This window comes from Saimiri boliviensis, chromosome 6 (assembly GCF_048565385.1).
Source record: "Saimiri boliviensis isolate mSaiBol1 chromosome 6, mSaiBol1.pri, whole genome shotgun sequence".
Classification (NCBI taxonomy): Eukaryota; Metazoa; Chordata; class Mammalia; order Primates; family Cebidae; genus Saimiri; species Saimiri boliviensis.
In genome coordinates, this window is record NC_133454.1 from 78,987,103 (window position 1) to 79,015,078 (window position 27,976).

The window sequence follows — 27,976 nt, forward strand, 5'->3', positions numbered from 1 at the left end:
TTAATCCAAGTACTTCCATGAAAATAAATCCCAAATGTGACATTTAGGTTTCTCCAATACAATTTATTATTTATTATTACATTTTAGCTTGCATTTACTAAGAGTCATGGAAATATTATACTCAAAGTAACAGAGCTCCAGAGAAAGACCATTAACTAAGAAAGAACAGTTTCACTTTCTCAGCATGTCAACTTCTACTTAGCCTGCTTGTCTATGCATCACAGATGTTTGCTTTCATGTGGCTGTTACCATATAATTGTCAAGCCAAAGCTGGAATTTACATGTAGCATCAGGCCAAGTCTGTGAATCCATAAAGACAGGCCATCAACTGCACTGTGGGTACAGCCTGTTGAAGGGTCCTTTCTTGACAGTCAATAATGATGAATCCAGAAAAACTGTCTATTCTCTTAGAAGAAAATACACCCCACCTAAAGTTGCAGCTACAATTTTCTACCAAAAAAAAAAAATTAGCAAAGGGAAAGAATCACTGGTAAGGACAGGAAATACACTCTGAGAATAGAGTAAATACAATTTACACACGCTGGAGTAAATAGTGACACTTCTACTGAGTCTAAGTTCTTTTATTTTTAAAATTCTGAGAAAAATTTACCCAATTACATTTTATACAGTAATATTTAGCGAATTTGTCCAAAAAGGCTATGTTTTAATTTATTTGTAAAAATAACAAAAGATTCATCACTCAGTCTCTGGGCAATAAGAAAGAAAGCCTTGCTAGAAATAATAAATAATCTCACACAAAAGGCCAGATGACATAAGAATACTATAATAATCTATATATTTTCTTTGTATTTACAATAAAATCCATCTGTTAATACTGTGATAGAAAAAATAATGAATCAGTCCACATTATGTAGTAAAAACAGGCTTTGAGGATGATTATACCTCTCAAAATAAAAACATACAAGGATTTCACACAGCTAAAGTACTTTTCAACATACTGACAGTTGTGGGTGAAGGTAAAACTGACAAGAGTACTTTAGATTAGCTATATTCAAGAATCAAGGAATCAAGGGCATTACCCATTAACCAAGCAGCAAAAAGCACTTTCATTTTCCAGAACTTTTTTTTTTGAGACGGAGTCTTGCTCTATCGCCAGGCTGGAGTGCAGTGGTGCAATCTCGGCTCACTGCAACCTTCACCTCCTGGGTTCAAGAGATTCTTCAGCCTCAGCTACCCAAGTAGCTGGAACCACAGGTGCGTGTCACCACGCCCAGCTAATTTTTGTCTTTTTTTTTTTTTTTTTTTTTCCTGAGACGGAGTTTCGCTCTAGTTACCCAGGCTGGAGTGCAATGGCGCGATCTTGGCTCACCGCAACCTCCACCTCCTGGGTTTAGGCAATTCTCCTGCCTCAGCCTCCTGAGTAGCTGGGATTACAGGCACGCGCCACCATGCCCAGCTAATTTTTTGTATTTTTAGTAGAGACGGGGTTTCACCATGTTGACCAGGATGGTCTTGATCTCTCGACCTCGTGATCCACCCGCCTCGGCCTCCCAAAGTGCTGAGATTACAGGCTTGAGCCACCGCGCCCGGCAATTTTTGTCTTTTTAGTAGAGACAGGGTTTCACCAGGTTGGCCAGGTTGGTCTCGATCTCTTGACCTCGTGATCCGCCCGCCTCGGCACCCACAAAGTACTGGGATTAGAGGCGTGAGCCACCACGCCCAGCCTTCCAGGACTACTTAAATATAGTAGTTGCCATGTGAGAAGTTAATTTTACTTTGTGAGTTAGAAAAAGTAAAAAAACAAAATTGGAAAACTGCAATAAGTAATCAAAAACAGCTCCAAAGAAAAAAGCCATCAATAGAAACAGAAGGCTTTTTTTTTTTTTAGGTGTTTCATGCATAAAAAGAATAATTACATAATATTAAATATATTCCTTAACAGATTAATAAAGGAGGCAAAATTTACAGTCATTGGAACAAATAAACTATATTTAACTACTTGTTTTGTTGCCACTGTTTAAAATATAAAATAACTTAATGTCTAAAAACTACATACTCTTGAGTGTTTGCTTTTTAGAGCCCCTTTTGAAATATTAAAGAACTGTAATGAATTATCTGAGTATAAATTATCAATACCAGGCTAGGTGCGGTGGCTCATGCCTGTAATCCCAGCACTACGGGAGATTGAGGTGGGTAGATCTAGAATTAAAAAATAGCTATTTCAGTTATTAACAGTAAGAGAAAAATATTAAATTGGATGAATTAGCTGGATCAACAATTTCCTACCACACTACTATTATCTATAGCTACCATTGGTATAGTATTTTAGAAGATGTCTAAGATGTCTATGTTAACTATCGATAGCACTTTTCATAGTATACCAATTTCCATTTTTACTTTCTTCTCCCCTTGTCACTTAAATGTTTTATTTTAACTCTGCTAGGAAATTTTATTTTACAAACTCCTTGTTTTAATTACTGAAGAGGTGATTTAAAAACATAAATGGATGCACCTGTTAATCCTGAGATGGTGATGACAGCAAAACTAAAAATCAGATGATTTTTTTCACTCAAATTTCTGCTTTAGTTTTTTTTGGAAGATGGCTGGCAGAATAGAAAGAACAGCCAAGATCATCAGAATAAATATTGAGTTCCAGGAAACAGCTTCCCCTGCTGTTGTAAGTTGGTACAGTGTTGTTCCTGCCTTAATGGCTACAAAAGAAGGCGGTGCGACACCTGAAATAAAAAATAAAAACATGCAGTAAAAACCACCAATTGTTTTTAAAAATTAAAATTTTCTGTGTGCATAAAGTTTCTTAATATAGCTATTTCATTTTAGAAAAAAAAAAATAAGAATTTAAAGCTCATTTATTTCCATATAAAGAATTCAATCTTTCATAATCACCTCAAGTATAATATATTTTAAAAACTCAAGAAAAGTACCCAGAGAATTTTACATTTATCAAAAATGTTATTTTTCCCCCTTAGACAGTCTGACTCTGTCACATAGGCTTGAGTGCAGCATCGCAATCACCACTCACTGCAGGATCAGTCTCCCCAGGCTCAGGTGATCTTCCCACCTTGGCCTTCTGAGCAGCTGAGACTACAGGTGTGTGCAACCACACCCAGCCAATTTTGTATTTTTTTGTCAAGAGACAGGGTTTTGCCATATTGCCCAGGCTGGTCTCTAATTCCCAGGCTCAAGCAATTCACCTGCCTCGGCCTCCCAAAGTGGTGGGATTACAGGCGTAAGCCACAGCAACCAGCCTATAGAAAACCTTAAAAGAAAAAAAGACTCGGCACCATGGCCCATGCGTGTAATCCCAACACTTTGGGAGCCCAAGGCTGGCAGATCACTTGAGGTCAGGAGTTAGAGACCAGCCTGGCCAACATGGTGAAACCCTGTCTCTTCTAAAAATACAAAAATTTTCTGGGCATGGTGGCACATACCTGTAATCCCAGCTACTCAGAAGGCTGAGGCAGAAGAAATAATCATTTGAACCCAGGAGGCGGAGGTTGCAGTCAGCTGACATTGTGCCTCTGCAGTCCAGCCTGGGTGACAGAAAGAGACTCCTGTCTCAAAAAGAAAAAAAAAAAAAAAATGTGCTCCATTCTAGTAATTTCAAGTTTAGGAAATAATAATGTCTATGAGGTATAAAATAAACATCTGGAAACAATCTTAATGTTCAAAAATAAGGTTGAGTAGACTGTCATTTATCCCTGACAGATAGTTTGAAGTAGTAGGAGATGTAACACGGAAAGATACTCAAAGTGTGAGTAAAAAGAGCAGTATATACAAAAGTACATACAGAATGATTGCATTTCATTAGAAATCAAAACAAATGGCCGGGCGCGGTGGCTCAAGCCTGTAATCCCAGCACTTTGGGAGGCCAAGGCGGGTGGATCACAAGGTCAAGAGATCGAGACCATCTTGGTCAACATGGTGAAACCCCGTCTCTACTAAAAATACAAAAAAAATAGCTGGGCATGGTGGTGCGTGCCTGTAATCCCAGCTACTCAGGAGGCTGAGGCAGGAGAATTGCCTGAACCCAGGAGGCAGAGGTTGCGGTGAGCCGAGATCGCGCCATTGCACTCCAGCCTGGGTAACAAGAGCGAAACTCCGTCTCAAAAAAAAAAAAAAAAAAGAAAAAAGAAATCAAAACAAATGGAAAAAAATTACTTTAGCCAAAGCTGAAATTAAATATCTGGATTTCACCTGTAAAATGGAGACGGAAACAAAAATTCTCTTTAGATTCTATGGATATGACATTTAACAAAATTAAAAATTCTCCATGCTGATGTAAGTTTGTCAATAAATAGCAATAAATAATTGATTTTGGTTTTTCTTTTCAAAAACATATGTTCTTACAAGTATTAACTTAAGCTTTAATAGGTATTCAATATGTAAGAAATCAGCTCATTTTTTGACATCGAAACAATTCAACTCTAATTGGAAAGAAATGCAAAACACTCCTACAAAGAACCAATGCTGGTTTCAATAAAAGGAAAAATAAGGGCCAGGCATGATGGCTCATGCCTGTAATCCCAACACTTTGGGAGGGGGAAGCAGGTGGATCACCTGAGGTCAGGAGTTGAAGACCAGCCTGGCTAACATGGTGAAACCCCATTTCTACTAAAAATACAAAAAATTAGCTGGGCGTGGTGGCCCATGCCCATAATCCCAGCTACTCAAGAGGCTGAGACAGGAGAATCGCTTGAACCCAGAAGGCAGAGGTGAGGCTGCACTGAACTGAGATCACACGGTTGCACTCCGGTTTGGGCAACAAGAGAGAAACTCCATCTCAAAAAAAAAAAAAAAAAAAAGGATCACTTCTTTACTGAAAATTCAAGTTTAACATTTTAATACTTGATTAGAAAACAAAGGAAATATTTTGCCAAAGCAACATTTAAAAAAAAGAAAACACACGGGAGAAAATTACTCAAAAAAGGCAAATTTTTTTTTCCTCTCTACTTAGAGCAACTGGAGGTAAAGGTCCTGCTTAACCCTGTATTATTAAGACGATATAGAGTAAAAAGTGCTCCTCTTTAAAGAGGCGACACAAAAATAACCTAAATCAACATAATGCAACAAACACTTCTGAGCATCTATTTATACAGCCAGGCTTTGTGCCTAAGAGTTCTAGATAATACTGGCATATCTGCAGAGAACATGCATGCAATCTAGTCCAGCTGGACACTGTTAGATGTGCACACAGCTCACACACAGCAAGACCTTACCTAGAAAAGTACCAATAAAAAAAACTTTCAATGGCACGTTTATCACAGGAGATGTGATATTAATAAACCAATTAGGCAGAAATGGTGTTATTCTCAAAAATATAATGTAGTTAATGAGATGTTCTCTATGACGTTCAACCTGTCATAAGAAAGAAAAGAATTAGCATCAGATAAGGACAACTTCAAAAATAAGTTGCTTAATATAAACACCTTATTTCAAATTCTCATTCCTGATACTTCAGAGTATACCCAATAGAAATGATCCAAAAAAAGGCAGGTGGTGTCTCACGCCTGCAATCCCAGCACTTTGGGAGGCTGAGGTGGATCACCCTGAGGTCAGGAGTTCGAAACCAGCCTGGCCAACATGGTGAAACCCTGTCTATACTAAAAATACAAAAAATTAGCCAGGTATGGTGGTGTATGTCTATAATCCCAGCTACTTGGGAGGCTGAGGCACGAGAATTGCTTAAACCCAGGAGGCAAAGGTTACAGTAAGCCAAGACTGCATCACTACACTCCAGCCTGGGTGACAGGGCGAGACTGCATCTCAAAAAAAAAAGAAAAGAAAAAAAATGCATTAGGAGTTAGCAGATACAAGTTTTTTGATAACATGCACAGCATGCTGCATCCACATAAAACAGGTATCTTATGTGTATGCCTTTATATTGACACTTTGACTTCTCCACTGATTGAACTTAACTAGCATAAAGAATTAAAATTAGGCCGGGCGTGGTGGCTCACGCCTGTAATCCCAGCACTTTGGGAGGCTGAGGCGGGTGGATCATGAGGTCAAGAGATCGAGACCATCCCGGTCAACATGGTGAAACTCCGTCTCTACTAAAAATACAAAAAATTAGCTGGGCATGGTGGCGCGTGCCTGTAATCCCAGCTACTCAGGAGGCTGAGGCAGGAAAATTGCCTGAACCCAGGAGGCGGCGGTTGCGGTGAGCCGAGATCGCGCCATTGCATTCCAGCCTGGGTAACAAGAGTGAAACTCCTTCTCAAAACAAAACAAAACAAAACAAAACAAAAGAATTAAAATTACCATCACAGGTTTAAAACATTTGTATTAAATATTATTAACATTCATATTTGCCTACCACCTATTTTTATTTGGTCAGAAGATAATTCTTATTAATTGAGTTAGCTTAGGAGTTAATTTATGTTGGGTTAATACATGTAGTTAATTCGTGTAGGGACTAAATACTGACCTCCCAATTAACAAAGAGTTATATCAAATAATTTAAAAATACATGTTTACCTGCTGTGACCATTTTACTGCTTTTTCTGTTAGGTATTTATATACAACTGGTCTCCCGACTAAATAGGAAAGCATGTAACAAAAAGAGGCACCAAGTCCAGAACACTGGAAAACAACAAGAAGCCATAAGCATTTTGCATTTTTCCATCTTATTCACATGGATATATTCACCTGAATAAAAGCTCATTACTTCTTTCAGAGGCAGGGAGGGCACTCTGCATGACACCTATTGGACTTTCTCAGACCAAATTATAACTCATATGAGATTGGCTAAAACAAACTGGCACTTGTGACTACACCTAGTGACTATATCCAAATAATTAATGCTAGGCTTTAACCTAAGAATAAAATTTCAGGAGCCAATTTTCTCCCCACCAATTTCTAAGCTTGAAAACACCACCTCTGGCCTTGGGACTTAACTCAGTGTGCTCACCAACACTCTTTGGACTGTACCAGTTACAAAACCCAATAGGAAAGAAAAGCTAAAACACAGTTTATAAATGCAACTAAGTCTATAACTTGTCTGTTCTAGGGGGAAAACAAATTATAACACTTCCATGTGGAGGGACTTTAACATGAACTCCTCTTAAACTAGTAAGTTTACTCTTACATAGACTAGTGGTATTAAACTATCATTATCATCTTCATCATTCTATTGTTTTTTTTTTCAGTCTCCCAATTTTATTTTTTTATACTTACCAAACAAACAAGAAATAAGGCTAGTGGAAAGGGATAAAGAAACCCTGAGAGTATACTGAGAAATATGGAGCCTGGAATAGCAAATGTTTGCAAGCTGGTAACTTCTAAGTTAAGGATTAGAACATAATTAAGTGAATTTTAAAAGACAAATGTAACATTTCAGGAAAAAAAGTCTAAATACAGAAATTATCATGTAATGAATAATATTCAAACATTTAAAAAATATACAACTCTTGAGCTGTAGTGCCTCTAAGTTGACCATTAACTAAACAGTACCATATATACTAGTAAGTGTGTGTTGCTAAAAGGTTTCCTAGACAAAAATCCAATGTGTTCTAGATAGAGAGGAAATGGGCACTTTGGGGAAGGGAAAAAACAAAAGAGAAAAGGTCTTCCATAATCTTTTAATGCTCCTCTAATACATTTTATTCCCAAATATTTTCAGGGAAATCATATACATATAATTATTTTTTTTTTCTTTTTTTCTTTTCTTTTTTTTTTTTTTTTTGAGACGGAGTTTCGCTGTTGTTACCCAGGCTGGAGTGCAATGGCGCCATCTCGGCTCACCGCAACCTCCGTCTCCTGGGTTCAAGCAATTCTCCTGCCTCAGCCTCCCAAGTAGCTGGGACTACAGGCATGCGCCACCATGCCCAGCTAATTTTTGTACTTTTAGTAGAGACGGGGTTTCACCATGTTGACCAGGATGGTCTTGATCTCTTAACCTCGTGATCCACCTGTCTCGGCCTCCCAAAGTGCTGGGATTACAGGTGTGAGCCACCGCGCCCGGCCACATATAATTATTTCTAAGTTAATTATGAATATTTACCTAAATTCACTAGTCATTTTAAATGAATAGGAATTACAAGAGGGAAAAAATATGAAAATAAGAAATTACAAAATATAGTAAAAGTTACATAGTAAAAGTCACATATCTTATTTATTTTTGGGATCTTGCTTTGTTGCCCAGGCTGGAATGCAGTGGCATATCATGGCTCACAGCAGCCTCAACTGCCCAGGCTCAAGCAGTTCTCCCACATCAGCTTTGCGAGTAGCTGGGATCACAGGCATGCATGTCACTACATCAATTTTATTATTTGTAGAGATGAGGTCTGGCTATGTTGCCCAGGCTACTCTTGAACTCCGGGCTCAAGCAACCCTCCCACACTGGACTCCCAAAGTGCTGAGATTACAGACATGAGCCATGATGCCCGGGCCACAAATCTTGTGTTTGAAATAGATTTGGCTGGGCACAGTGGCTCACGCCTGTAATCTTAGCACTTTGGGAGGCAGAGGCAGGTGTACCACGAGGTCATGAGATTGATACCATCCTGGCCAACATGGCGAAAACCCTGTCTCTCCTAAAAACACAAAAATTAGCCCGGCATGGTGGCATGTGCCTGTAGTCCCAGCTACTCAGGAGGCTGAGGCAGAAGAATCACTTGAACCTGGGAGGCGGAGGTTGCAGTGAGCTGAGATCACGCCACTACACTCCAGTCTGGTGACAGAGCAAAACTTTGTCTCAAAAAAATAAATAAATAAATAAAATAAAGAATTATTTTTGGCTGGGCATGGTGGCTCATGCTTATAAATCCCAGCACTTTGGGAGGTGGAGGCAGGTGGATCACCCGAGGTCGGAAGTTCGAGACCAGCCTGACCAACATGGAAAAACCTCCTCTCTACTAAAAATACAAAATTAGCCAGGCATGGTGGTGCATGCCTGTAATCCCAGCTACTCAGGAGGCTGAGGCAGGAGAATCACTTAATTTCTTTCTTTCTTTCTTTTTTTTTTTTTTTGAGACGGAGTTTCGCTCTTGTTACCCAGGCTAGAGTGCAATGGCGTGATCTCGGCTCACCGCAACCTCCGCCTCCTGGGTTCAGGCAATTCTCCTGCCTCAACCTCCTGAGTAGCTGGGATTACAGGCATGTGCCACCATGCCCAGCTAATGTTTTGTATTTTTAGTAGAGACGGGGTTTCACCATGTTGACCAGGATGGTCTCGACCTCTTGACCTCGTGATCTACCTGCCTCGGCCTCCCAAAATGCTGGGATTACAGGCTTGAGCCACCGCGCCCAGCGGCAGGAGAATCACTTAAACCTGGGAGGTTACAGTGAGCTAAGACTGCGCTATAGCAAAACTCAGTCTAAAAAAAAATAGAAATTTTTTTTAACTTTTCTATCATTCCCAGTTTTGGTCTAAACCTCCTTTTTCCCCCTCTAATATGATTTACTCACAAGTCAAAGTTAATTCCCTCAACATCTCTCCAGCCTAATTTAAAATTTCTATCTTTATTCATTATTCCTTTTTGTCTAGTTACCATTTTACTCATGTTCTCATTTGTTTTTTCACCTTCAACTCTGTTCTCCTTCACAGGATCTCTCTTCTATAAAACCACTCGGTTGCCTGTAACTTACAAATCTAGGCTTTCCTCAACCAAGATATCCTATCCAGCTATTGCTCCTCACCTTCACTTTCTCAGAAGAGATTTTCTCCTTGTTCCCTGCAACCTGCTTTACCTATCCACTATGACACTGAAACTTCCTCACAGCCAATATTAATAACCTTTTATCAATATCACCTTTCAGTGATCCCTACATAGGATTAGGCTTCATCCTGCATGAAACATGGCTTCACTGAACTGTAAGTTTTCTTCTATATTACAAGTAATTTCTTCTTTAGGTTTTTCTTTTCTTTTTTTTTTTTTTTTTTGAGACGGAGTTCTGCTCTTGTTGCCCAGGCTGGAGTGCAATGGTGCGATCTCGGCTCACCGCAACCTCCGCCTCCTGGGTTGAGGCAATTCTCCTGCCTCAGCCTCCTGAGTAGCTGGGATTACAGGCACGCACCACCATGCCCAGCTAGTTTTTCATATTTTTGGTAGAGATGGGGTTTCATCATGTTGACCAGGATGGTCTCGATCTCTTGACCTCGTGATCCACCCGCCTCGGCCTCCCAAAGTGCTGGGATTACAGGCTTGAGCCACCGTGCCCGGCCTGGTTTTTCTTTTTTCTCTTTGCCTTCAAATATGAAATTTCTCTAACATTCTGTTAGCTGCACTTTCCCTTTCCTTTGATAAATTTGGCAATTTCCATGGCTTCAATTATCAACCACATATAGTACCAATAACTCGAAACTCTTTGAGTCATCAGCATTAAATTTTCCACTCGTTTCCTAGGTATCTCCGTTAAAAACAAAACACACACACATACACACACTTTTTGGGTTAAGATCATATTATGGATAGTTTCATACACATATAAAAGTAAAGAAACTAATGTTATAATGTCCTATATTAACATATTTCAGGCTGGGCACGGTGGCTCATGCCTGTAATCCCAACACTTTGAGAGGCTAAGGGTGGATCACTTGAGGCTAGGAGTTCAAGAACAGCCTGGTCAACATGGTCAAGCCCCGTCTCTACTAAAAATACAAAAATTAGCTGTGCACAGTGGCTCATGTCTGCAATCCCAGCTATTCAGGAGGCTGGGGCACAAGAATCACTTGAACCCAGGAGGCAGAAGTTACAGTGAGCTGAAATCATGCCACTGCCCTCCAGCCTGGGCAACAGAACGAGACTCTGTCTCAAAAAAACAAAACAAAACAAAAAAGGCCAGGTGCGGTGGCTCATGCCTGTAATCCCAGCACTTTGAGAGGCAGAGCCAGGTGAATCACCTGAATTCAGGAGTTCGAAACCAGCCTGACCAATACAGTGAAACCCCATTTCTACTAAAAATACAAAAACCTCAAAAATAAACAAAAGAAAACAACAGCCACAAAATAAATAAATAAATAAATAAATATAAATAAACATACAAAAATCTGCCAGGCGTGGTGGCATGCGCCTGTAGTCCCAGCTACTCTGGAAGTTGAGACCGGAGAACTACTTGAGCCCCGGAGGCAGAGATTGCAGTGAACTGAGATTGTGTCAGTCACTGCACTCCAGCCTGGGCGACAGAGGAAGAAGACTCTGTCTCAAAATTAAATAAATAAAATAAAAATAAGCCTGGGCGAGGTGGCTCACACCTGTAATCCCAGCACTTTGCGAGGGTGAGGTGGGCAGATCACCTGAGGTCAGGAGTTTAAGACCAGCCTGACCAACATGGTGAAACCCCATCTCTACAAAAATAGAAAAATTAGCTGGACATGACAGCGGGTGCCTGTAATCCCCAGCTACTCAGGAGGCTGAGGCAGGAGAATCACTAGAAGAACCCGGAAGTCAGAGGCTGCAGTGAGCCTGAGATTGCGCCACTGCACCCCAACCTGATACCTGGCAACAAAGCAAGACTCTGTCTCAAAAATAAATAAATAAATAAAATAAAAATCCATATTTTTCAATGTGCAATTATTTTAATATAATTAAAATAATTCCTTCTCTTTTTATCATAAATATGATACCACTGTCAGACTTCAAGAAATGAACTATAATTCCTTATTGTCATAAAGACTAGTCTAATCAGAGTCTGAAGGTCCACACAAAGTACTTGCTCAATACATCACTTAAGTGTAGGGTCTTTGTTTTTGTTTCTTCCTTTCAATTTACTGAAGAATACAGATCATTTGTAGAATCTACCGTTTATTAAATTTTGCCTATTGGATCCTTAGGGCAGTTTATGCTCTGTCCTTTACCTATAGTAGTAGTCAAAACTATGCTTCCTTTGCATAGGAATGTGACTTGGGCTTAACTTTCTGTTTAGATTTCTCTTTTCTTTTTTTTTTTTTTTTTTGTTTTTTTTGTTTTGTTTTGTTTTGTTTTTTTTTTTGAGACGGAGTTTCGCTCTTGTTACCCAGGCTGGAGTGCAATGGCGCGATCTCGGCTCACCGCAACCTCCGCCTCCTGGGCTCAGGCAATTCTCCTGCCTCAGCCTCCTGAGTAGCTGGGATTACAGGCACGTGCCACCATGCCCAGCTAATTTTTTGTATCTTTAGTAGAGACGGGGTTTCACCATGTTGACCAGGATGGTCTCGATCTCTCGACCTCGTGATCCACCCGCCTCAGCCTCCCAAAGTGCTGGGATTACAGGCTTGAGCCACCGCGCCCGGCTTTAGATTTCTCTTTTCTTATACTGAAAAATCTTGGTTCTCGATAACACCAACACAATTACTGATTTGTGCTTTACATACTATTAAAATATATTTTAAAGTAAATATATAAAAAATATACTATACATTTCTTATTAATATTATCTAAAATGTTTCCACATACTTAAATATTTTACAATATTATTGCCCAGGAGTTCCAGTTCGAGACCAGCCTGGGCAACATGGTGAAATCTGATCTCTACAAAAAAATACAAAAAATTAGTCAGGTGTGCTGGCACACACATTCCTGTAGTCCCAGCTGAGGCAGGAGGATTATTTGAGCCCAGAAGGTTTAGGTACCAGTGAGCCATGATCATGTCATTGCACTCAGCTGGGCGACAGAGCAAAATTCTGTCTCAAAAAACAAAAACAAAGGTATCTTTGAAGTCTTTTCTTCAAAGAATTTGCTCATTTCTAACTATCTCATGTAAGTGGAATAATACAATATTCGCCCTTTTGTGCCTAGCCTCTTTCACTTAATATGTTTTAAGGTTAATCCATGGCTGTAGCATGCATCAGTATTTATTACCTTTTATGGCCATTCCATTTTACGGCCAAGTAATACTGCATTGTACGTATATATTATATTTTGTTTATTCATTAACTTGTCAAAGGACATGGGGTTTCTTATACCTTTTGGCTATTGTGAATGTTGCTGCTATGACCACAGTATATAAATACCTCTTCAAGACCCTGCTAAATTTTAATCTTTCAATGATTTTGGGTCTATATCAAGAATTTTTTTGAGACGGACTCTCCCTTTGTTGCCCAGACTGGAGGGCAGTGGCAAGATCTCAGCTCACTGCAACCTCCACCTCCCAGGTTCAAGAGATTCTCCTGCCTCAGCCTCCCGAGTAGCTGGGACTACATGCATGTGCCACCATATCCAGCTAATTCTTGTATTTTTAGTAGAGACAGGGTTTTACCATGTTGGCCGGGCTGGTCTCGAACTCGTGACCTCCAGTGATCTGCCAGCCTTGGCCTCCCAAAGTGCTGGGATTACAGGCATGAGCCCTGATAATATTATTCCAAATTTTTTTTTTTTTTTTTTGAGACAGAATCTTGCTCTGTTGCCCAGGCTGAAGTGCAGTGGCACAAGCTTGGCTCACTGCAGCCTCCACCTCCCCACTTCAAGCAATTCCACCCACCTCCAAGTGGCTGGGACTACAGGTACCTGCCATCTGCAGTTGGCCAGGCTGGTCTTGAACTCCTGACCTTAGGTGATCTGCCCACCTCAACCTCTCAAGTAGCTGGGACTACAGGTGCGTGCCACCACGCCCAGCTAATTTATATATATATATATATTTTTTTTTTTTTTTTTTTTGAGACGGAGTTTCGCTCTTGTTACCCAGGCTGGAGTGCAATGGCGCGATCTCGGCTCACCACAACCTCCGCCTCCTGGGTTCAAGCAATTCTCCTGCCTCAGCCTCCTGAGTAGCTGGGATTACAGGCACGTGCCACCATGCCCAGGTAATTTTTTGTATTTTTAGTAGAGACGGGGTTTCACCATGTTGACCAGGATGGTCTTGATCTCTTGACCTTGTGATCCACCCGCCTCGGCCTCCCAAAGTGCTGGGATTACAGGCTTGAGCCACCGCGCCCGGCTAATTTTTATATTTTTAGTAGAGATAGGGTTTCACCATGTTGGCCAGGATGGTCTCGATCTCTTGACCTCGTTATCTGCCTGCCTCAGACTCCCAAAGTGCTGGGATTACAGGTGTGAGCCACCGCACCCAGCCTTATTTGCCTTTTTAAAATAAAAATTGGTTTAGGCCGGCCGGGCGCGGTGGCTCAAGCCTGTAATCCCAGCACTTTGGGAGGCCGAGGCGGGTGGATCACGAAGTCAACAGATCGAGACCATCCTGGTCAACATGGTGAAACCCCGTCTCTACTAAAAATACTAAAAATTAGCTGGGCATGGTGGCGCGTGCCTGTAATCCCAGCTACTCAGGAGGCTGAGGCAGGAGAATTGCCTGAACCCAGGAGGCGGAGGTTGCGGTGAGCCGAGACCGCGCCATTGCACTCCAGCCTGGGTAACAAGAGCGAAACTCCGTCTCAAAAAAAAAAAAAAAAATTGGTTTAGGCCAAGAGTGGTGGGTCATGCCTGTAATTCCAGCACTTTGGGAGGCTGAGGTGGGTGAATCACCTGAGGTCAGGAGTTCAAGACAAGCCTGGCCAACATGGTGAAACCCTGTCTCCACTAAAAATACAAAAATTAGCTGGGCGTGGTGTTGGGCACCTGTAATCCCAGCTGCTTGGGAGGTTGAGGCTGGAGAATTACTTGAATCCAGGAGGTGGGGAGATTCCAGTGATCAGAGCTTGCACCATTGCATTCCAGCCTGGGTGACAAGAGTGAAACTCCAACACAAAAAACAACAAAAAAAGTTGGTTTACAAAAGGTAATGATTACTTTTACAACATCAAGAGATAATGTATTTTATTAACTGAGAAGATTTGGAAAATAGGTTGGATAAGAATAAAAGATATTAGCAAATCAGAAATGAAAATTAAAGTCCACAATTTGCAAAATTAAGCACACACAGCATAAGGACTTTGAAATAAAACTATTTTCCTGACTAGTTAAAATATATTTCTATAAAATAAATATATATCAAAAATTGTGAAAAACATTCATACCTTTGAATAAATATCTTAAGAATTTTTGCAAAGGAAACGACACAAAAAAATAATGAACAAAAGAGATTCATAATATACAGCTATAAAAATTAATAATAAATTATACTTCCAATCCTAAGAGAACTGTAAAAATACTATGGTGACTAGTAATTCAAAAATTATATAAACTAAAACTAACATCAGTTAATGAACACAACTATAAATCAAATACCTAAAATAAATATCTTAAAAATATGCAGTAAAGGAAAATGCTTAATAAGCAAAAAAAGCAGAATACAAAAGAACTTGTAATAAATATTCAGACATAAAAACAATTAGTTCAGGAAATAGGATTAAAGTGATAGTTTTTTACCATTTTAATTTTTCAATTATTTAATATTGTTACACTGCCGTAACAAATTTTAAAAGGAAAATACTTATGTATAAACGAAGACCAGACCTTTTAAACTTTTTCTTAGACAAAATTAGAAAACATTTTTTTCAGTTAAAAGGATACAAAATATATGTAGCAAAATAAGCTACAAGTACTTGAACATAAAAGGTGTCCTTATATTTGGATAAAACTTTTCCTAGAGCCTTGGCATCATCCATATCTCTGGGAACCTTCATATTCACTCTTTCTTCTCTGAAGAAATAAAGTGAAACATTTTAGAACAGAATTTTGCCAAGATAATATCAAAGTCAAGTTCAAAACATGCAGTTTTATCCAAAATCATTTGATGCCTTGATCTATAATATCTTAACTCTAACAATTTTTTAAGTTTAAAAGTCTATAATTTTTTGAGACACAGAGTCTTGCTCTGTTGCCCAGACTGCAGTGCAGTGGTGCAATCTCAGTTCATTCCAAGTGCAATCTCAGTTCACTGCAATCTCCCAAGTTCCAGTTTCCTGCCTCAGCCTCCCAAGTAGCTGGAATTATAGGAGCATGCCACCATACCCGGCTAATTTTTGTATTTTTAGTAGAGACAGGATTTCATCATGTTGGCCAGGCTGGTCTCGAACTCCTGACCTCGGGTGATCTGCCCGCCTTGGCCTACCAAAGTGCTGGGATTATGGGCGTGAGCCATCATGCCTGGCTATAAATTATTTTTTAATGCTTTAAGATAATTTCATGAGACAGGCAAATTTTTTCTTCGTTTCTTTTTAATGTCTCAGCAGATTCAGAGACAGGTAATTTATACATGAAAGTTCTGGATGACGCAAACCAAAGGTTAAGGGCCAACACTGATAGAAATTTTAAATTGAATATAAGAAATGAGCCACTGATGTTAGTAAATTAAAAACATTTAACATCAGCCGGGCGTGGTGGCTCACCCCTGTAATCCAAGCACTTTGGAGGCCAAGGTGGGCGGATCACCTGAGGTCAGGAGTTCATGACCAGCATGACCAACATGGTGAAACCCTGTCTTTAAAAAAAACAAACATTTAACATCATTTTGGGTAATACTTATGATAAACTAAATAATAATTTACAATGAAGATTAAGTAAAAATGTAACAAATTCACAGTTCAAACGTTTCTTGAATATCACAGATCAAAATTCACAAAAAAGCTGCAACAGTTTTCTATTACTTTTACTCTATATTTGGCACTTTGGAACTGAATCATTACTTGCTTAGGAAAGTCTTTTTTTTTTTTTTTTTTTTTTTGAGACGGAGTTTCACTCTTGTTACCCAGGCTGGAGTGCAATGGCACGATCTCGGCTCACCGCAACCTCCGCCTCCTGGGTTCAGGCAATTCTCCTGCCTCAGCCTCCTGAGTAGCTGGGATTACAGGCACGCGCCACCATGCCCAGCTAATTTTTTGTATTTTTAGTAGAGACGGGGTTTCACCATGTTGACCAGGATGGTCTCGATCTCTTGACCTCATGATCCACCCGCCTCGGCCTCCCAAAGTGCTGGGATTACAGGCTTGAGCCACCGCGCCCGGCAGGAAAGTCTTGAATAATCACCTTTGTGGTTCATGCATATTATGCTCATTTTTTTTGTTTGTTTGTTTGTTCTATAGGCAGGGTCTCTTGCTCTGTCACCCAGGCTGGACTACAGTGTCACGATCATAGCCCACTATTACCTCCATCTCCTAGGTTCAAGTGATCTTCTCACCTCAGCCTACTGAGTAGCTGGGAATGCAGGCACATGCCACTATGCTCTCCTAGTTTTAAAATTTTTTATAGGCTGGGTGCTGTGGCTCACGCCTATAATCCCAGCACTTTGGAAGGCCAAGGCAGGTGGATCAAGAGGAGTTTGAGACCAGCCTGGCTATTGTGGTGAAACGCCATCTCTACAAAAAATACAAAAATTAGCTAGGCATGGTAGCACACACCTGTAGTCCCAGCTACTTGGGAGGCTGAGGCAGGAGAAATGCTTGAACCCATGAGGCAGGGCTGCAGTGAGCAGATATTGTGCCACTGTACTACAGCCTGGGTGACAGAGCACGATTCTGTCTCAAAAAAAATGTTTTTAATAGAGATGGGATCTCTATGTGACCCCAGGCTGTTCTCAAACTCCTGAATTCAAGTGATCCTCCCACCTTAACCTCCCTAAGTGCTATGATTACAGGCATGAGCTCTCAATTGTTTACATGATAAAAAATGTAACTGACCCATATACATTTACATTTTGTATAGACGCGGTGGGTGCTGGGATTACAGGTATGAGCTGGTAACAGTGGCTCATACCTGTAATCCCAGCACCCACCCTGTCTCTACAAAAATTTTAAAACTAGCAGAGTATGGTGGTGCATGCCTATAGTCCTAGCTACTTGGGAAACTGAGGTAGGGGATCATTTCAGCCTAGGAAGTTGAGGTTGCAGTGAGCTGTAATTGTACTACTACACTTCAGCCTGGGTAACAGAGCAAGACCCTGTCTTAAAAAAAAAAGAGGTATAAGGACCAATGCTGCTTTCTCAAGTCCTCTAAGACACCTAATAAACTAAAAGTTCTTACTTATAAAATATATAAAATTAAAAAAACTCAAGGCTGGGCACAGTGGCTCATGCCGGTAATCCCAGCACTTTGGGAAGCTAAGGTGGGCAGATCAGACAAGGCCAGGAGTTCAAGACCAGCCTGGCCAACATGGCAAAACCCCATCTCTATTAAAAATACAAACATTAGCTGGGTGTGGTGGTGTACACATGTAATTCCAGCTACTTGGGAGACTGAGGCAGAAGAAACAATTGAACCCGGGAGGCAAAAGTTACAGTGAGCTGAGATCACACCATTGCACTCCAGCCAGGGCAACAATCTCGAAACTTCATCTCAAAAAAAAAAAAAAAAATGTTGTGGACTGGGCACAGTGGCTCTCACCTACAATCCCACTACTTTGGGAAGCCAAGATGGGCAGATCACTTGAGGGCAGGAGTTTGAGACCAGCCTGCCCAACATGGTAAAATGCCATCTCTACTAAAAATACAAAAATTAGCCAGCTATGCTGGTGCACACCTATAAATCCAGCTACTCAGGAGGCTGAGGCACAATAATCCCTTTGACCAAGGAGGCAGAGATTGCATTAAGCCAAAATAAGTACCACAGTATTCTACCCTGGGTGATAGAGTAAGACTGTCTCAATTAAAAAAAAAAAAAAGAGGCCAGGCACGGTGGCTCACGCCTGTAATACCAACACTTTGGGAGGCCGAGGAGGGTAGATCACGAGGTCAAGAGATCGAGACCATCCTGGTCAACATGGTGAAATCCCGTCTCTACTAAAAATACAAAAAATCAGCTGGGCATGGTGGCACGTGCCTGTAATCCCAGCTACTCAGGAGGCTGAGGCAGGAGAATTGCCTGAACCCAGGAGGTGGAGGTTGTGGTGAGCCGAGACCGCACGACTGCACTCCAGCCTGGGTAACAAGAGCGAAACTCCACCTCAAAAAAAAAAAAAAGAATTGTGAATAAAAGCAATTTGAAGAAAACATGACCTTCCTGATGACTTGAAATCACATTTCATAGTTCTCCATTACCATATCAAGCTGGCCCTGGTTGAAAGTCTAACTGCATTTTAGTAGTCTTTTATCTAATCTATGATTATACCAGGGTGGTATTACTAGAGTTTAACGGCTCTGGGATATTTTGGCCTCCTGAAATATAGTTCCAGGCTGAGTAAGGTGTCTCACGCCTGAAATCTCAGCACCTTGGGAGGCTGAGGGGGGTGGATCACCTGAGGTCAGGAGTTAAAGACCAGCCTGGCCAACATGGTGAAATCCCATTTCTACTAAAAATACAAAAATCAGCTGGGCGTGGTGGCGCACGCCTGTAATCCTAGCTACTCAAAAGGCTGAGGCAGGAGAACTGCTTGAACCTGGGAGGAGGAGGTTACAGTGAGCCAAGATCATGCCACTGCACTCCAGACTGGGCAACATAGCGAGACTCTGTCTCAAAAAAACAAATTAAATAAACACATATATATATTTCCACATGGGTTTTGCCATGTTGCCCAGGCTGGTCTCACACTCCTAGACCCAACCTATCTACCTCAGCCTCCCAAAATGTTGAGATTACAGGCATCAGCCACTGCACTTGGCCTTAATTCACTTTCATCTTATAAATATACATACTGGGCGTGGTGGCACGTGCCTGTAGTCCCAGCTACTCGGAGGCTGAGGTGGGAGGATCGCTTGAGCCCAGGAGTTCTGGGCTGTAGTGCACTATGCTGATTGGGTGTCTACACCAAGTTTGGCATCAATATGGTGACCTCCTGGGAGCCAGGGACCACCAGGTTGCCTAAGAAAGGGTGAACCAGCCCAGGTCAGAAATGGAGCAGGTCAAAACTCCCTTGCTGATCAGCAGTGGTATTGCGCCTGTGAACAGCCACTACACTCCAGTCTGGGCAACACGGCAAGACCCCATCTCTAAAATAAATAAATAAATAAATAAATAAATAAACAAACAAACATTTTCAGTTTATCTCTCAGTATACTTACTCGCTAAGCTGAGGAAAATTTTTATATACCAAAAACATAACAAAAGCTGCAGATAAGAAAATGGACACCAATATAAGGAGTGACATTCTTGCTGATCCAGCTTCTACCCAGGATTTTTCTGGAAGAAAAAAAAAGGCATAATTAAGATAAATATAAAGGAAGATGGCTGGGCAGGGTGGGGGCTCATGACTGTAATCCCATTATTTTGGGAGGCCAAGGTGGACATATCACCTGAGGTCAGGAGTTGGAGACCATTCTGACCAACATGGAGAAACCCTGTCTCTACTAAAAATACAAAATTAGCTGGGTGTGGTGGCAGGTGCCTGTAGTCCTAGCTACTTGGGAGGCTGAAGCAGGAGAATCGCTTGAACCCAGGAGGCAGAGGTTGCAGTGAGCTGAGATCGTACCATTGCACTCCAGCCTGGGTAACAGGAGCAAAACTCCACCTCAAAAAAACAAAACAAAACAAAATAAAGGAAGACATGCCAGCAAGTAATTTCTGTAAATGCTTTCCTTCCAGAAAATGGTGCCCACTTTTGCCTAAAATCATGTGACATTAAACTTAAGCACTATACAGTACTTGAAGTTTATTAACTGGATACATTACTTTTGGAGACATCTCCATTTTAGAAGTATGAAAAAGTGGAACACCAGAATCTGTATCATTGACTTACTGATAAACCAAAGGGGAATAAGGAAGCGAGAGGGGAGGCAGAAAGATCAGGAGGCCATTGCAGTGGCACAGGTGAGAGTGGCAGGTGACTTGGCACATTGGCTAAGGTGAGGAAAGAAAAGATGGATAGAGTGGACAGGTTAGATATGTTCAAGAGATAGTCTCAGCAGGACTTTTCAATGGATTGGTATGGTGGGTGAGGAGAAAGGAATAAAGGATTATATCTAAGTTTCTGGCTTGGGCAACTTTCCATGGCAGTAATATTTTTTGAAGTATAGATTACTAGGGAATGAGATGGCGAAAAAAAGAACATTGTTCTAAATGCTCGAAATTTTATCACATACTGTCAATTTCATATTTCTATACTGGGAGCCAACAGCATAGACAAAATGGCTCCTTTGGAAAAATGAGGTAATTTGGCAATTACTTCAACTGTTTAAGAACATAGATATTGGCCGGGCGCAGTGGCTCAAGCCTGTAATCCCAGCACTTTGGGAGGCCGAGGCGGGTGGATCACGAGGTCGAGAGATCGAGACCAACCTGGTCAACATGGTGAAACCCCGTCTCTACTAAAAATACAAAAAAAATTAGCTGGGCATGGTGGCGTGTGCCTGTAATCCCAGCTACTCAGGAGGCTGAGGCAGGAGAATTGCCTGAACCCAGGAGGTGGAGGTTGTGGTGAGCCGAGATCGTGCCATTGCACTCCAGCCTGGGTAACAAGAGCGAAACTCCATCTCAATTAAAAAAAAAAAAAAAAAAAAAAAGAACATAGATATTCACAAATGCAACTGAAAAAATGTTATACTTTCTCTTTATACCAAAGGCATCAGAATATAAACTTGAATCTCAAATGTTCTGGGTAGCTCTGCAACTCCAACAGTGGGAGAATATTTGTAGTTCCTCAAAAGGTAATCTCAGTATTATCTTTAAAAAATAACATGAAAGATAAAAGTATGGAATGAGATCCAGGAAACAGTGAGTAGAAGAAAGTTCCTGTTTTGTCAGGAACTGGTTAATAGTGTGGAGGCCAGGATAGCTTTACATTGTGTTCTCTGGGAAAGAGGTAGGAATGGGTGACTCAATTTTTATTGCCTACATTTATCATTATCCCTTGTATACATTGATAATACCAAGAGGATGTAAAAATATGTACACTATTATTCAGATTTATTACTTTTAGTTCCCTAAGAATGAATTCAACTACTGCCCATGTGGCTTTCATACATGCTTTTATGAAATAACCTAAAAGTATTAAACTGCCTATACTATACTAATTTAGCAAATCCTTCTTCATAAAAGTTTATAAATGTGCATTAGACAGCTATCATTGCTGCTCTACCCCATCTCCCTTCCCTTGTCCCATAAAGGGGCCAATCTCAGTAGCCCCTATTCTTACATTCTACCCTTCCAAACACAGGTTGGACACCTGATCCAAGTAGAAACAAATTATTACTGGCTGACCAGATTTTCTCTTGATAATTTGAACTAAAGGAGATACCGGTTGTCAAGGGATATTGGGACTTGGAGCTAAAAGGTTAAAGAGTGGAGGCCACAGTAAGCCAAAGTGGTAAGCCAAAGACATACATGTACCAGAAAATAGGCGAGGTTGGAACAGAAACCCAGAGAAGCAGAACTGGGAAATACAGCTAACCTACTTGTTGATTCCTAACATTCCACTTTCCCTGATGCCTAGCTATATTTCTTGCTCATAAATGCCAGTGAGATTGTCTCTCATATTCTTTTTCTCGTTTTGTTATAACAATCTTCCTATTTTTCTTAGTTTAAACTGAGTTCTATTCCTTTCAACCAAAAAGTCTTGACTATAAAAGATAAACTTCATTTTATCCTTTGTCTCAGTACAACAATTGGAATTAGCAAGATTTTGCTAATTTCCCCCCCTCCCAAGAGACAGGGTCTCCCTATGTTGTCCAGGCTAGGCTTGAACTCCTGGGCTCCAGCAATCCTCCCACCTCAGCCTCTCAAGTAGCTGGGACTGCAGGCATGTGCCACGGAGCCCTGGCTAGACATTACCAAATTCTATGTTGAACATGGAGAAATAGAAACAAATAGCTCCTTGCTATTCAAAGAATGTTTGGTAGACCACACAAATCAGCATTACCAGGAAGCTTGCTGGAAATTCACATTTCCACTGAGGCAAAATTCCACCTTTTAACAATACTCGTGATCTTCACACACATTAAAGCTTGAAAAGCAAAAATCTGGCTCACTTTTACAGGTAAGAGGCCCAAAGAAGGAGAGTGCAATATATATCTTTTTTTTTTTTTTTGAGACGGAGTTTCACTCTTGTTACCCAGGCTGGAGTGCAATGGCACGATCTCGGCTCAACGCAACCTCCGCCTCCTGGGCTCAGGCAATTCTCCTGTCTCAGCCTCCTAAGTAGCTGGGATTACAGGCACGCGCCACCACGCCCAGCTAGTTTTTTGTATTTTTAGTAGAGACGGGGTTTCACCATGTTGACCAGGATAGTCTCGATCTCTCGACCTCGTGATCCACCCGCCTCGGCCTCCCAAAGTGCTGGGATTACAGACTTGAGCCACCGCGCCCGGCCTTGAGAGTGCAATATATATCTATTTAAAAAAACATTCCTGAGCCAGTGTGGTGGTGGTGTACACCTGCATTCCCAACTACTCAAGAAGTTGTGTCAGTACAATTACTTGAGCCCAGGACTTTGATTCCAGCCTGGGCAACACAGTGAGACCCCATCTCTAAAGGGAACCAAATAATGGGAAGTATATTTCCAAAGCATTTTAATATCTATTTATAATTAACCTGTAATTTCTGTTGAAATAAGAATTGCTTAGGTTAGTGCTTCAATAATACTAAATATAAATTATTCTTACCTATTCATTAAATTTAGCAAGTTTTCTATAAGGTTTTAGTTATGTGAAAAACTCAATTGTCTTTTCCAACTTTCAGTAATCTAAACAATCAATTTAGCTTTCCAACTAGTCCCTATTATTCTTTCTTTTTTTGAGTCGGAGTCTCGCTCTGTTTCCCAGGCTGAAGTGCAGTGGCGAAATCTTGGCTCACTGCAACCTCCACCTCCTGGGTTCAAGCGATTCTCTTGCTTCAGCCTCCCAAGTAGCTAGGACTACAGGCATGTGCCACCATGCCCAGCTAACATTTTGTATTTTTCGTAGAGGCAAGGTTTCACCATGTTAGCCAGGATGGTTTCAATCTTCTGACCTCATGATCCATCCACCTCGGTCTCCCAAAGTGCTGGGATTACAGGTGTGAGCCACCGCGCTCGGCCCTTTTTTTTTTTTTGCTTTTGAGATGGAGTCTTGCTCTGTCGCCTAGCCTGGAGTACAGTGTTGCGATCTTGGCTCACTGCAACCTCCGCCTCCCAGGTTCAAGCGGTTCTCCCACCTCAGCCTCTGGAATAGCTGAGATTACAGGCGTACACCACCAGGCCCAACTAATTTTTGCATTTTTAGTAGAAACTAGGTTTCACCATGTTTGTCAGGCTGGTCTCAAACTCCTGACCTAGGTGATCTATCTGCCCACCTCAGCCTCCCAAAGTGCTAGGATTATAGGCATGAGCTACCACGCCCAGACTCCAACTAGTCCCTACTATTCTAATTTTGTTGTGTTTCATCTTAATCTCAAAAAGGAGATTTGCTCATATCTTACTTCTAAAATTTATGGCAGGAAGGAATAGGATCATAAAATAGTACAAGAGGTAACTTCGATGGAACAATAAACCAAGCATGCCTGTCTCTTAGTACTCTAGTTCATTAATCCACAGATGTACTAATATGTATGATTTTTTGGAGCACAGAGAATTAAAAACACACTTTAGGGCAAGGCGCGGTGGCTCACGCCTGTAATCCCAGCACTTTGGGAGGCCGAGGCGGGTGGATCACGAGGTCAAGAGATTGAGACCATCCTGGTCAACATGGTGAAACCCGGTCTCTACTAAAAATACAGAAAATTAGTTGGGCATGGTGGTGCGTGCCTGTAATCCCAGCTACTTAGGAGGCTGAGGCAGGAGAATTGCCTGAACCCAGGAGGCGGAGGTTGCAGTGAGCGGAGATCACGCCATTGCACTCCAGCCTGGGTAACAAGAGCGAAACTCCATCTCAAAAAACAAACAAACAAACAAACAAAAAAACACTTAAACATCGGAGGTAGGTCAAACATGAAAAGGTCTCTGCAGAATCTTCTAATAACATATGCCAAACTGTCCATTACATTTTTGCATCTAATCCAATGCATATATCTTGAGGCCTCCTAACAAGTTATATTCACTCATAAGTTATATGCTCTAAAAAAGGAAAGCATAATCAGCAAAAAGTTCCATCAGGGTGTAATAAAACCAATTGAATCAAAAATGTTGTTTTGGTCAAGAGATCGAGACCATCCTGGTCAACATGGTGAAACCCCGTCTCTACTAATGGTGCAAAAAATTAGCTGAGCATGGTGGCGCGTGCCTGTAATCCCAGCTACTCCGGAGGCTGAGGCAGGAGAATTGCCTGAACCCAGGAGGCGGAGGTTGCGGTGAGCGGAGATCGCGCCATTGCACTCCAGCCTGGGTAACAAGAGTGAAACTCCGTCTCAAAAAAAAAAAAAAAAAAGAGCAAAAGGAGTCAGTGTTTTTTTTTTTTTTTTTTTTTTTTTGAGACGGTGTTTCGCTCTTGTTACCCAGGCTGGAGTGCAATGGCGCGATCTCCGCTCACCGCAACCTCCGCCTCCTGGGTTCAGGCAATTCTCCTGCCTCAGCCTCCGGAGTAGCTGGGATTACAGGCACGCGCCACCATGCTCAGCTAATTTTTTGCACCATTAGTAGAGACGGGGTTTCACCATGTTGACCAGGATGGTCTCGATCTCTTGACGTCGTGATCCACCCGCCTCGGCCTCCCAAAGTGCTGGGATTACAGGCTTGAGCCACCGTGCCCGGCAGGAGTCAGTGTTTAACTGGACTAAAGAACATTAATTACCCTGAGTTTTCCTTGACTGGACATGTCTGTAATTGCCACATGTCTTATTATAGTTGAATGATGAAGTATATAGACATTTGAACAAAATTAACATATAGGTTTAACTTGATATTTTCCTCACTCTCTATAATTAGGCAAACTTTCTCCAGCATTGCATTCAATAGTAACACAATTAAACAGCTTATAAGGATGCAATAAAGCCTAGTGACATTCCATTTTGAGGTTCTCCTTTCACACAAACTGGTAAACAGAGAATGCTGGCAATTACATTCAACAATCCTTCTTGGGTATAATTCTAACAAACCCGGAGTTTAGAGTTCTAAACATAGATTAAAAAGTCTAGCCAGTGCAGGGCTCAGGGGCTCACCCCTGTAATCCCAGCACTTTGGGAGACCAAGGCAGGCAGATCACCTGAGGTCAAGAGTTCACAACCAGCCTGACCAACATGGATAAACCCTATCTCTACTAAAAACACAAAGTTAGCCAGGCGTGGTGGCGAATGCCTGTAATCCAGCTACTCAGGAGGCTGAGGCAGAAGAATTGCCTGAGCCTAGGAGATCTCAAAAAAGTCTGCAGAGCTCAGTGGCTCATGCCTGTAATCCCTGCACATTGGGAGGCCAAGGCGGGTGGATCATGAGATTAGCTGGGCATGGTGGTGTGCGCCTATAATCCCCAGCTACTCAGGAGGCTGAGGCATGAGAATCACTTGAACCTGGGAGATGGAGGCTGCAGTGCACTCCACTGCACTCTAGCCCGGGCGACATAAGAAAACTCCTTTCAGGCCGGGCGCGGTGGCTCAAGCCTGTAATCCCAGCACTTTGGGAGGCCGAGGCGGGTGGATCACGAGGTCAAGAGATCGAGACCATCCCGGTCAACATGGTGAAACCCTGTCTCTACTAAAAATACAAAAAATTAGCTGGGTATGGTGGCGCGTGCCTGTAATCCCAGCTACTCAGGAGGCTGAGGCAGGAGAATTGCCTGAACCCAGGAGGCGGAGGTTGCGGTGAGCCGAGATCGTGCCATTGCACTCCAGCCTGGGTAACAAGAGCGAAACTCCGTCTCAAAAAAAAAAAAAAAAAAAAAAGTTCTTCATGTTAGCCATCACTGGTGGTGGAACACACCTGTGTGACTTATAGACAAACTTGTTAAAATCAATTCGTTTCTGAGCTTTAAAATCATTTAAAGAACAATTCCATACCAACACAGAATCAAAGTATTTCGTTTCTAGATACAGTTTTTTCCTTAAAACAATATTGAAAGCCGTGAGATTCTGCAATCATATAAGCAGTAGGAATAAAGAGAAAGCAAAAATCAAAACTAAAGCCGTGAGCAATGTAAGGATAATGCAGTGGGGAAAAAACTTTCGAATGATTGACCTTAGCTGTAACTAAGTAATTGCTAATATTTATTTAGCCCCCACTTCATATTCAAGCATTACTCTAAATCTTTTACGTGATTTCGTTTAACCCACGCACCATCTGTTAAGTAGATATTATTATTATCCCCATTTCACAGTTCAGATACTGAGCTTTTGAAAGTTACCGAGTCCAAGGTCAAAAGTAAACAGTAGAGCAGGGACTCAAACACAGGTGTACCTGCCACCTGGAAGTATTAAGTCCTTGCTCCTAACTGCTACTTCATTGATCTGGTTTTATGACTTTATAAGTCATATATTCACCCTGGGCCTCAGTTTATTCATCTGTAAAAACGCAACGAATGCTACAGTGTAGCTTCTTCCAGCTCTACCTAGCGTCGTTATTATCTACCTTACAATCTACCTGAGCGTCAACAAGCCAGTGTCATCCCTTCTTTTAATTGAATTCAACTCAAACAGCATTTACAGCGCACCTACTAGGTGTCCAGCCTTTTGCTGCGCGAGCGCCCAAGCCCAACTCCCCCACGGTCGATGCTCTCTCCCCGACGCCAGCAGGCCCCCTTTTTCCTAGCAACTCTCCGAGACGAGCTGGGGTTCCTCGCCCCTCTGGAGCCCCTCCGGGCACAAAGATGTATCGGGCCAGTCCCAGCTCTGGTCCCTGGGTCCACTCACCCTTCTGGTGGTCTCTGCTGACAGGCGCCGCAGGAGCCCGCGTCCCCGCTGCCCCGTCCCCCCCGGGGATTGTGTGGTGAGCGCCTGTCTGCGATCGTTCGGCGACTCTGCCTTTCGCCATGGCTGCACCAAGGAAAGTGGAGGGAGCAGTGTGGCGCCGCGCCCCCTAAACAACTAAACTATGTCGCAAGCTCCTTACTACGCCGAAGGGCCACCGCCAGAGCCACTTCCGGCGCGACCTCCTCACCCAAGACAACCTCAGCACCGCGAGCACAGCGACGCCCAGGTAAGACCCGCAGCGTCCACCCCAGGCTAAACCCCACCCCGTTCCGCCCCCGAGCCTCGCGCGCTCGCGCCGGCCCAGTAACCGCGAGACGAGTCAGGGTCCTGGACCGCCCCCTCCAGTGTTCCGCCCCGCCCCGCGTCCGCGGGAAGCATGCGCAGTTGCGGCACCCAAGTCACCCGGCTGCGGCTAGCTGGCACCGGCAGCTAAAGCGCAGCCTTAATTA

At 42.0% G+C, this 27,976-nt stretch overlaps 1 protein-coding gene across 1 annotated transcript; it reads right to left on the minus strand.

Annotated features, from left to right (window-relative positions):
• Nucleotides 1-42: 42 nt before the first annotated feature.
• On the minus strand, nucleotides 43-27,976 carry TMEM41B (transmembrane protein 41B). Its single transcript, XM_003919822.4, has 7 exons — nucleotides 27,468-27,976; nucleotides 19,787-19,904; nucleotides 15,366-15,494; nucleotides 7,159-7,252; nucleotides 6,460-6,564; nucleotides 5,199-5,337; nucleotides 43-2,696 (listed from the first exon to the last, which is right to left on the minus strand). The coding sequence occupies exons 1-7, from the start codon at nucleotides 27,586-27,588 to the stop codon at nucleotides 2,527-2,529; spliced, it is 876 nt and encodes a 291-aa protein (XP_003919871.1). The 5' UTR covers nucleotides 27,589-27,976; the 3' UTR covers nucleotides 43-2,526.